Raw genomic sequence first — 11,763 nt, 5'->3', positions numbered from 1 at the left:
GGTACCTACGCCTACTGGCTGTCGTCTTATAGGGACATGCAATGCCTGAGCTCAACATACCATATAGGGACCTCCGCCTACTGGCTGTCGTCTTATAGGGACATGTAATGCCTGAGCTGAACATACCATATAGGGACCTACGCCTACTGGCTGTCGTCTTACAGGGACATGCAATGCCTGAGCTCAACATACCATATAGGGACCTACGCCTACTGGCTGTCGTCTTATAGGGACATGCAATGCCTGAGCTCAACATACCATATAGGGACCTACGCCTACTGGCTGTCGTCTTATAGGGCCATGCAATGCCTGAGCTGAACATACCATATAGGGACCTACGCCTACTGGCTGTCGTCTTATAGGGACATGCAATGCCTGAACTGAACACATACCATATAGGGACCTACTCTAGTGGTTGTCGCTTGTAGGGACGTACTAGGCAAGAGCTCAACCTGTAGTGTTCTCCGTATACTTGTGATTGCCTTATAGGGACAATGAAAGGGGCGTTGCTTCCATCACTTCACCTCGTAACGATTGGACATGGTTGTTTTTGTATGTTTAATTATTCCACTGATGTATACCTAATGGCCTTTATGCATTATGAATACACAATTGGGCTTGAGGTTCAGGACTTTGTTTGTCATTTGGAACTCCTCGGCCTTTTTCTATCAAAAACAACATTGGATGTATATGGACGTTTAACATTGTCACAAATCGTCTCACTTTATCTACGCTGCAAGCAGATCCCTGGAAATCAATTTAAAGCTAGATATACAAATAAACGTTAAAACACTACGATCAATTAATAATATTATTAAAAAAAATACGAACTTCTACTGATGTACCGGCATACATCCGAGGTTGCTTTCGACAGAAAATGGCCGAGGAGCTCCGAATGTGTTAACGTTAACAACATGATTTACGACATTGTTGTTGTTATTTTAGACGTAAACAGTTGGTGATATGCTCATATGTTTTAATAAAACAGCTACAGCTAAAACAGTTGTCACAAATGTTGTGAAAAACAACAGATCACAAATGTGTACATTAAACGTCCAAAGACGAAAATATTTGAAAGTTTACAACGATGACGTTAAAAATGTTAACTTTAGCGAAGTTATGAAGATTCAGCCTTATGTGTCCACAACTTTTCACTTCTCATAGACATATCCCATCTAGTTTAAAGTGGCACCATTATTCAAAATCAATACATAGATATGTATAACAAACATAGATTTTGAGTGATAAACCATCAACTACTTACTAAATAATGCATTTATGGAAAAACAATTATTACTGATGACAAGTTTATAACCGTGTATTCAATAGCTGAAAACGCAAAAATATTAAATGATTGGTGAATGCTAAAAGATTTACTGTGATCTACTATCGTCTCATAAGGTAAAAATATCGTGTTTTCTGCACCTATTTCAAATTAAACGCAGTATGCTTCATAAGAAACATTGTTTTCGACATTTATTAATTCTTTTTGGTAAATTAAAAAAAAAGGTATTAAATATGGTAAATCTTATTTGGGAGTAATAGTGTATCTTTAAGACGATATGAGTTGAACAACAGGGACACCGAACTACATTGATATATTGGAACACCGTAACTGAAGACAAATTCATTTATTTCTACAAGCTTTGTGTAAACCGGCTTTAGTAATCACAACCTTAGGATATTGTAATACTGTTCAAAATTATCAACCTGTTTCATTATACATAGGAGTGTCTGTATTGGAATCAGTATAAAGTATATATGGAATTATTGACTGATACAAGGCAACATTTCATCGAGTTGTTCTCGGGAAAAATCAAGTATACATTTTCAGCATTTTGTGTCAAACAATTATATTTCGTGCTAAATTCACAATAATTTCTCATTATGAAAACTAATGTTATTAAAAAAATTGCATTTTTAATTAATATATTTAGCCGGTAAAACCGTGAATAAATGAAAATGGAAAAAAAGAAGAATACATATAAATGAAATAGAATAGTGAAGACTTTAACACGTTAAAAGCTCGAAACATATTCGAGGTCAAAATCAAGTAAAACAAGAACATAGTAACTATAAAGAACCATGTCCTTCTTGGACAGTTTAACACACAAGCTTAACAGTGATATAGGTCAAAAGGTTATGACACACAAACAACAGAGAAAGAAGTATTCAAACATAAAACAACATAGAGTCCGTTTCAATTGTCACGAGCTAAGAATATTTTAAAAACCATCGCATTTACCAGATTGTTATCAAACTTGCCGCAACACATGTATGATGATTAGCACCTACACTAACTATATCTATTAATTTTATTGACTTTGAGCGGTAGCACTTTAGGAAACATTTATTATTAAATTAAGCAACTCAATGTCCTCTTAAGTCAGATCTCGCCATCTAATACGTGGCCCCACAGGCACCACAGCGCCTCTCTGTCATCATAAGGCAGCAAATAACACCGAGCGGGAAGAACAGGACAGCGAGGACGATTCCCAGAATGGTGTAGCTCTCTGTGATTATGCCTTGCTGAAATATATACATAAAAGTGGGGTTAAACTGTTAGTAAACTAGTACAGTCGAATCCCGTTGGCTCGAACTCGTTTGGCTCGAATTCCTCGTTGGCTCGAAGTGGATGTTAAGGACCAATTTTTTTATACTGAATGTAAGTACTGAATATACTGCTTGGTTCGAGTTTTGAGTCTCGAGGTATTTTCGCCGGTCCATGGGAGTTCGAACCAACGGGGTTCGACTGTATTTTCAACATGTATTCTTTTCCAAACATCCAATGTTAACATATCACGAATATGATAGGATTGTCTCCCCTGTTGTAATTTTTCCTCAACATGGCAGCCAATTGTGTAAAACTGTTAAAACCTCATATTTTGGGTAGCGTGCACATGTAAATGATTTGATTGGTGATAGTAGCTACAGAATAATTTTTTGACCAATCAATGAACCAGTATTATAAAAAAAACTTTGACCAATCCAACAATTTACCTCTGTTTAAAAACTGTCTACATGACAGGTAAGTTTGGTTGCGTAGTGATGTCAAACTGTATATAATAATATAACGAATCTGTGTTCGCTAGATACATATTTTCAATCGCATGGAAGGTTATATTTTATTTTGCACTGATGCACTGTTCAAGCAGAATACGACATCACACGTTGTGGTCAGAGGCCAAAACGCCACGTTTCGAGTCAACTTTTGAACTTCACCACTTTTAGGTCATGTTGGTTATAGCCCATACCTTAACGCTTAATCTGCTCTCGAATGACATCGTTATTATTGTGAATTGTTTTTCGCTGATCCAGCAAAGTCGATTGAATGTCAATATCAGAGAGTTGAAATGCCATATGACTACATGTTCATTTGTAGTTGTGCCATATATTCCTTGGACTGTGAACGGTTTGTCACATGGCTTTGTAGAAATGCTTCCATATTAACACGATAAAAGCAAGAAGCACAACGTACCAAAATACTTACCATAAAGATGGTGCCAAAGGTCGGATAAAAATGTTTTTTCACAATGTATGTATACCACGTGATAAATTGCGTCATAAATGCTACGTCGGAAGGCAACATTTTGCTTCGAATGAAGACTTGAAACAAAGATCACTATTTCTTCTACATTTTAATGAAACATAGCACAGTCTACGCCGCTTAAGGAGCCCCGCCTTCGGTCTTTTACCAGAGTTTGATTGAGAGTTTAGTTTCTTAAAACACTTCAAAAAACCTTTTCACAAAACGGCCGTCTGACGGAGCACCGTCAAAACATTATTTTGGAAACAGATTTGTTGAAGTGTTTGATGAAACTAAACAGCTTATCAAATAAAATGAAGGTGGTGTTCTTTAAGCGGAATAGACTGCCCTTTGGTTCATTTAAAATGGTGAAGTAAAAGAAATGTTATCTCTGTTTTAAGTCTTAATTTTAAACAAAAAAGTGCCTTCCGACGTACCATATATGACGTAAAATGTCACGTGGTATACACACACTCCTTCATCGATTTGAGATATCAAAACAGTTCTTTTTATTGGGAAAAGGGTTGACTGACGGTACTGGTTTCCACTTACCCCACACGCTCCACATCTCCCTGGGCCAACGACGATCGTAGGACTTGTGGCGATTACCGTGGTCGTTTGCGCAGTATGGCCCTGCTGGGGCGGGGCCTGGGTCTGGTCGTAGCCATACGAGCTCTGTTGTGTCACTTCGTACGCTTAAAAGTGAATGTTAAAAAGTTTTATTCATATATGGCAGTTTTCGAATTCATGCGAATTCATAGCAGCTGCTACATGGAACTGTTCAAATCGCCTTATTAAGAACGTGATGGATGAAGACCAAACAAGAACATTCGTTTAATTGATATCCCCGCCTGATACGACAAAGTAAATGGAATGGAAATCAAGTGTTGGTGAAACATTCCAACCGTAATATGAAACACGGATGCAGAGTGATGGACTCTTTAAAACTTTTTTGGTGGGGTGGTGGGGGGGGGGGCGTGGGCGGAACAACTATTTAAAATAAGACAATATAATTGATACATTAGCATCTATATGTCTAGCTTTTGGCCCTAGACCTAGTTCAAAATGATCCAATATTTCATAGAGGCATGCCTCTGTTTGTTCACCAAGATGTCTTTATTATTTGACCTTATGGCCTAATTTTTAATCCCATGTGATCCTACTTTTACAGTCTACCCACAGTTTAAACAAAGTCTGACAAATCAATATCAATAGTGATGACCAAATATAATGCCTCTAGTGTGTTTCAAAGAGTGTTCTATGACTTGACCTTGTGACCTAGATTTTGATCCAACGTGACCCACTCTTTTATAAAAGGTTGAGACTTGAACGAGGTGAACATTCTGACTTGATGTTTTGATTAATCTTACCAATCCCTACAAACATATGGTCCCATTGATATGGTTCCAGTAAAAAGAAAATGAGCTAGTGACCTAATTTTTATTACATGTGCTTAGTTTCAAATTTGTAAAAAAATCATTAAGCGGAAACATTTTTTTAAGTTTAAAAACAATTGGACCAGATTTAATGCCTTTATCAGCAAATACGACGATCAAACAGTTCGTAAACTGCAGTCATGTCAATCATAATCAAGTCAAGCAGTCAATTTAAGCATAGTAAAGACAAGCATAGTCAGGCAGTCAAATTAAGCATAGTCAAGCAGTCAAGTTAAGCATAGTCAAGCAGTCAAATTAAGCATAGCCAAGGCCTAAAAAAAAATACATTTGGTTCGGGTTACCCGACCCTACCTACGGAATAGGCGCCGACCCTAACGTTTTTATAGTCAGTTTGAAAAAAAAAATGAAAAACTAAAAAAAAAAAAAAAAAAAAAAGAATTCTTTTTTTTTTTTGCTTTTAAATATGTAGTTTAAAACCTTAATTGCTGATATAGAAGATAACTTTAACACCATTCTCCAATGATGAAAATGACATTCTTATATAAAGCCTAATAAAAAAAAAAAAAAAAAAAAAAAAAAAAAAGCCTACCTACCCTACCTATTTTTGAAAAGGATGTAACCCTAACCAAACATTTTTTTTAGGCCCAAGCGGTAAAGTTAAGCATGGTCAAGCAGTCAAATTTAGCATAGTCAAGCAGTCAAATTAAGCATAGTCAAACAGTCAAATTCAGCATAGTAAAGCTGTCAAATTAAGCATAGTCAAGCAGTCATGTCAATCATATTCAAGCAGTAGCAGTCAAGTCAAGCATTGACAAACAGTCAAATCGATTAAAGTCAAGCAGTCAAGTCAAGCATAAGCAAACAGTCAGTCACTGAGTTCGCTCCGCGGATTTTACTTTATTATGTAACTTTTACATAAAATTTGGATTTAAAACCTTAAATACATTCAAGCGCACTTTTGTCCCAGTATGTATACAGGTGCTCGATCCTACAATAACGCTTGTTCTATTTTAAGAAACATTTTCCCATTCAATCAGGAAGTAATCAAATTTGCAATTAATTTCCTTCAAAGCAGTTTTATTTGAATATACATTATTAAAACGACAAAATACTTTGTTTCTTAGATAGCCAGCTCAACAAAAAAGAACAATTACAGCCTGTTTTGAAATAAAATTCCTTCGTACAACTTGCCCAAACAAGTAGCATTGAAAAGGCATAAAATACGTTAACAGCAAACGTGTACTCATTTCCGTATGTCATGTGTCACGTAGCTAATTACGCATTAATTTAATTAAATTATGGTTAAAATGACTGTTACGGTTGTACTTAATATAATTTGTTAAATGTTTGGAAAACACTTACGAGGAGGTGCGCTAGACATGTTTTCAAAAATGGTATATCTCCTTTCCTTTAGTTAAAGAATTTCAACATAAAAATCCCAAAATCCTACACAAAAATTGATATACACTCCTTGTGATATGTGATATGTACTGCGTCTTATTCACTGGTCGGTAAACAGAGATTTAACTAACAAACTGAGGCTTAACATAATATTGCATATCATGTTTATTCTTCCTTGTTTGTTAGCAGTGGGTTTTTAACTTCTAAATATTTAACAATTATATATTTTACAACGATTGTGAAGAAAGTTATGAGAACTTATTAAGTTATACTATGTCACTCTCGTAGGCACGAAGTTGCGCGAGAGTGTTGTTTTGCGTTATGGGGGAAACCGTAGTACCCTCAGAAAACCCACTTGTCCGGCTTGGTGACCACTAACCAAACTAACATGCGCCCAGGTCGGGAATCGAGCCCTGGTCGCATTGGCGAGAAGCAAGTGCGCTAACCACTGCTTTTGTTATTACGGACACACTTTCAGTATAAAATGCATTCTTGCAGTATTTAAAGTTTTAAACTAATATATCAAGAAAATTCATACGGAATTTTCATCCGGGCAATCATATTTCCAACGACTAAACAAACTCGTATCGTCGAATGACTTGTGATTTTGTATAAAAAAAACTCCTTTGATCGGGGGGCGGGGGGGGGGGGGGTTCTTTTGTAAAACTTTTTCTAAACTCCCCAAAACATATTGCGACAGATAAAACTAAAACCTTGCAAAACTTTCGTTTTCGGCCGTCCACACCCACATACAATTGAATTGTGAATAGTTGAAGAGCCCAAGTTTACACCCTTTTATCGTAAAAATGATTGTGTGCCTGTAATGTAACAAGTACAACGTTAGAAACGTTGTTTTGCTCCTCGAAGGGATACACACACAAATAATAACCTGTTTTTAGTACCAGTTATAAATATGGCTGAAGAGCCGCTTGATGACAGAAGTACGATCGTCAACACTTCAATGTTGAGGGGATTTGTGACAAGTGAATTTGAAATTATTTATATCATTTGCAGAATAAAAGAGCAGACACAGACTGTTTGGAAGTTAAGCGCAAGTTGTACAGGTATGAAAATTAACAAAGGGCTATAGATGCAGTGATATTTTTTGGAATTATTTTTACCGCCTGTGCCTTGAGAATTGGGGGAAAAAAAGTCGACTTTGGGAAAAATACAAAATCAGGCCAAAATAGATAGTAATATAATGGTAAATATACATTTTTTTTAAACTATTTATGCATACATTATGCTGTACAAGACAAAGTCTTGTCAAGATTGTATTAATATTTCAAGAAATTCATTGCTTTTTTATACATAAACGTTATCTGAGTTTATCAAAATTGGGAAAAAAATATATAAAATTTGGGAAAATAGACAGTTTTTCGCAAGGGGAAACAGCCGTTAGAAAGATGTACGTGAAGTTAGCGGCCTAGCGGCGTGAAGTTAGCGGCCTAGCGGCGTGAAGTTAGCGGCCTTGCGGCCTGGCGGCGTGAAGTTGGCGGCCTAGCGGCCTTGCGGCCTAATTATTTTTTCTATTTCCAAGCAATTGTTAATGCGTTTTTCTTAAACACTGATAAATCAAAGTTTTTATTCATATAATTACACTGCGGCCTTAAATTGTTATCTATTCAGAATATTTTTATTTACCTTTTATTCTAAAACAATTTTAAATTAACTGTTTTATGCACAAACTATCACTCTGAAGCGTTTTTCAACTTTTTTTCAAAAAAGTCGATCGAGCACTTCAGCGGCCTAGCGGCCTAGCGGCGTGAAGTTAGCGGCCTGGCGGCCTAGCGGCCTAAAATGGTTTCCTATTTCAAAGCATGTATACATGCATTTTTTCTAAAACAATGATATATTAACTGTTTTAAGCACACACTATCACTTCGCTGAAGTGCTCGATCGACTTTTTTGGAGAAAAAACGCTTCAGAGTGATAATTTGTGCATAAAAACAGTAAATACATCATTGTTTTAGAGGAACAGGACGTTTAATGCTTTGAATTAGCTGACTGCTTTATCGACGTTTTTTTTAAAAAAAGAGTTGATAATCGCTTCAATGTGTTAATGTGTGCATAAAAACAGTTAAAATGTCATTGTTTTAGAAGAAAATGCATGTATGCATGCTTTGGAATAGGATTCAATTTAGGCCGCTAGGCCGCCAGGCCGCTAATTTCACGCCGCTTGGTCGCTGAAGTGCTCGATCGACTTTTTTGAAAAGAAGTTGAAAAACGCTTCAGAGTGATAATTTGTGCATAAAACAGTTAATTTAAAATTGTTTTAGGATAAAAGGTAACGAAAATTATTCTGAATAGATAACAATTTAAGGCCGCTATGTAACTATATGAATAAAAAACTTTGATTTATCAGTGTTTTAAAAAAAACGCATTAACAATCGTTTCGAAATAGAAAAAAATAATTAGGCCGCTAGACCGCCAACTTCACGCCGCCAGGCCGCCAGGCCGCTAACTTCACGCCGCTAGGCCGCTAGGCCGCTAACTTCACGCCGTTAGGCCGCTAACTTCACGTACATTTTAGAAAGCAGTAAATTGCACACACAAAAATCACTGGCATGTAAATCCATAAAATAATAGACTATGTAATGGTTCAAACACATGCATAATACTCATTAAGATGCATCTGTAATTGAAGTGTTAAGTCAATCCCTGATCTTTTAAGAAATACAACGGGAAAACAAGTTTAAAAAAATAAATTTAAAGAGTTATGGTTCCCATGCATTGCACTTAAATTCAATAAGATCAATCTGAATAAGAAGTTTGGTGTAAATACCGCCAACTCTTTTGGAGCTAGCGCCAAATAAAAAAGGTACAAAAATGAACAATGGGCAATAACTCTAAAAATTCCAGGCAGTCAGACATGGGATTTGCACGAAAGAGACAGTTTAAATCGTAGTTTTGAATGATAAAATGCATTGAGTGAGTCGGTAAGCCTAGTATTAGTAGTAAGAACGTGCATTGTTTTCAAGAGCTATCTTAATACAGACATTATTATCATCTTAAACAAGACATTCGATGCACATGGTCGTTTCTAAAAAAATATCGTTGAAACATATAGAAAACAATGTATATACTGACCGAGTCGATAACAATTTTCACCCTAAACAATGAACCCGGAAACCTGGACACACCTGACATTACTGCCCTTGAGAATACGTAGACAGCAAACGTGTATTGTTTTCCGTATGGTATGTGTCACGTAGCCAATTATGCATTAAATTATGATTAAAATGACTGCTATGATTATACTTATTATGATTTGTAAAATGTTTGGGAAAAAACACTTACGAGGCGGTGCCCTGGACATGGTTTCAAAATGGTGTTTCTCCTTTCCTTTAATTAAAGAATTTCAATAGAAGAATCCCCAAATCGTACACAACATTACACAATACTTGTTAAATGTATTGCGTCTAATTCACCGGTTCGGTAAACTTCGATTAGACTTAGGCCAAAACAATTTTTTACCTGCGTTTCCGGTTACATGGCCACAAAAATTTTAGGATCATGCAATATTCTGTTGCATCGGATCAACTGTCTTATATCTAAGCGTCTCATATCTCACAAAAACAGCAGTGTTATTTAAATGTCTGAAATCATTACCTTTTCTTCGACTACCGTATTTCCCGCCTATAAGGCGATCCACATATAAAACATCCCCCTACCCTTGCCCTTGAAATCTGGTGTTTTTAATGGACTCGTTTATAAGACCGGGTCGATTTTTAAAACAAATTCAGCACTTTTATTTCTCCAAGTCTGTGATAATGTTTTTGCCAAACAGTCATTTATCAACTAAATTTGTTAATTTGCTTGAAGAAAATCGCCGATTTTTATGTCAACTGTGAGCTCTCTTATGTGGAGGTAGGTTAATAATAGAACAAGGTAACGCGGTTATGGAATTATTTTACGTATCTCATTTTCGTACAGTCAAAGGTTCATTCATATTTGTAGTGGATTTAAAGATTTCGGCCATGATTTGAAGGTTCTCAGACAACGATTATTGCTTATTATTTGTTCGAACGTATGGTATTTTCTAACCAGCCTAGACGCAATCGTGGGAGCAAAACGGGATCATACGGTATCCAACTGACCGATTTAAATACAAACCATTGCCACGTGCCTTTGTTCTAATCACCCCTCGTGCTCTGACGTCAAAAATTGTACCGTTTGATCTGCAGTCGACACATTCCAAAACTTTCGCAGGTGTTTATTTGGATTCATCTGGGGTGCCGAGGATGGTTTGGATTTGAGTTGACGGGACTTAAATCAGGCGAAATAAATAACCATTGATAATTGCGGATACATTGATTTAACGATTTAATTATGAATGTGTTATGAAACCTGACAGTTCGCCTGCATTATATACGCAAAGCCTAATCATAAGAAGCCAGCATGCTATACGCAAAGCCTCATCGTCAGAAAAAAGTAGGTTATCTTTCGGACAGTATGGATAAATAACACCGCGAACAATATCCAAAATAATTTCGTTATAAAGCCAGCCAAATGTGATCACGTGTATGGACCAATAAAAAGCGCTAGCCAATTAGAAGATATCGGACAAGGCAAAATGTTCGCCGAACTCCGCTTTAAAGTTCAATGCTATTAAGAAAAGATCTAAGGAATTTATGCCCGCAAAATGCGGACATTTTATGACGACCACATTGTTTTCCGGTAGACAAAGCGTCTCGGTAATACATATCATGAATGAAAGTTTATTCTCCGGATCGCATATGATCCGGGACCAGAGACAGGGAAACAACGAAGAAACACGTTATATTTAATTTTTGATTTTTTACCTTTATGTCTAAAAAAGGTAAGGGTCGGCGAGAAAAAAATAGGGTCGGTCGGGTTACCGGAAACACAGGTATTTATTTTTTTGCCTAATGAACTGAGGCGTAACAAAACATTGCATATCATCTTTATTATTTCTTGTTTGTTTTAGTTGTTGTTTTTTTAGTTACGTATTTTACAACGATTGTGAATAAAGTTACGATAACTTATGCACCAGTCAATTGTAACCACGGCCCCCGAAGGTCCGGGGGTATACCGGGGATAGCCGTGGAAATGGGCCGTGTTTTTACCTTTCAGGTGGCCGCGCAGTGCCGGTTGAATGCGGTGATTTTGTCTTCGCGCAAAATATAGCGGGGAATTTGCCTTACCTAGGCTCCCTGTGGTGCGGGGGCATTTGGCGGGGATTTGACCATCAGTTCGTCCCCGCAGGGCGGAGATTTTACCCTGTGGGTTGGCTGGACCGAAAGTCAAAGTCCCCGCTATTCACCAGACCTGGGAGGGGGGCGTGGTTACAATTGACTGGTGCATTATACTAAGTCACTCTCGTTGGCACGATGATGCGCGAGAGTGTGGTACTGTGTTGTGGGGGAAACTGGAGTGCCCGGTGAAAAACCCACTTGTCTGGCTTAGTGACCACTA

The 11,763-nt window shown here is 37.0% G+C and overlaps 1 protein-coding gene across 2 annotated transcripts; it reads right to left on the bottom strand.

Moving 5' to 3' along the window:
- Nucleotides 1-1,616: 1,616 nt before the first annotated feature.
- On the bottom strand, nt 1,617-9,773 carry LOC128211558 (brain protein I3-like). Of its 2 annotated transcripts, none has more exons than XM_052916494.1 (3): nt 9,625-9,773; nt 4,079-4,221; nt 1,617-2,529 (listed from the first exon to the last, which is right to left on the bottom strand). In XM_052916494.1, exons 1-3 carry the CDS (start codon nt 9,641-9,643, stop codon nt 2,401-2,403), a joined length of 291 nt encoding a protein of 96 aa, XP_052772454.1. In that variant the 5' UTR covers nt 9,644-9,773; the 3' UTR covers nt 1,617-2,400. The 2 variants fall into 2 exon arrangements, with proteins under 2 accessions (XP_052772454.1, XP_052772444.1); XM_052916484.1 differs by lacking the exon at nt 9,625-9,773 and adding an exon at nt 6,286-6,452.
- Between the last annotated feature and the right edge of the window lie 1,990 nt (nt 9,774-11,763).

The sequence above is a fragment of the Mya arenaria genome, chromosome 2 (assembly GCF_026914265.1).
Source record: "Mya arenaria isolate MELC-2E11 chromosome 2, ASM2691426v1".
NCBI lineage: Eukaryota > Metazoa > Mollusca > Bivalvia > Myida > Myidae > Mya > Mya arenaria.
The sequence above is the reverse complement of the archived record's forward strand: the minus strand, read 5'-3'. Positions and strand labels throughout refer to the sequence as shown.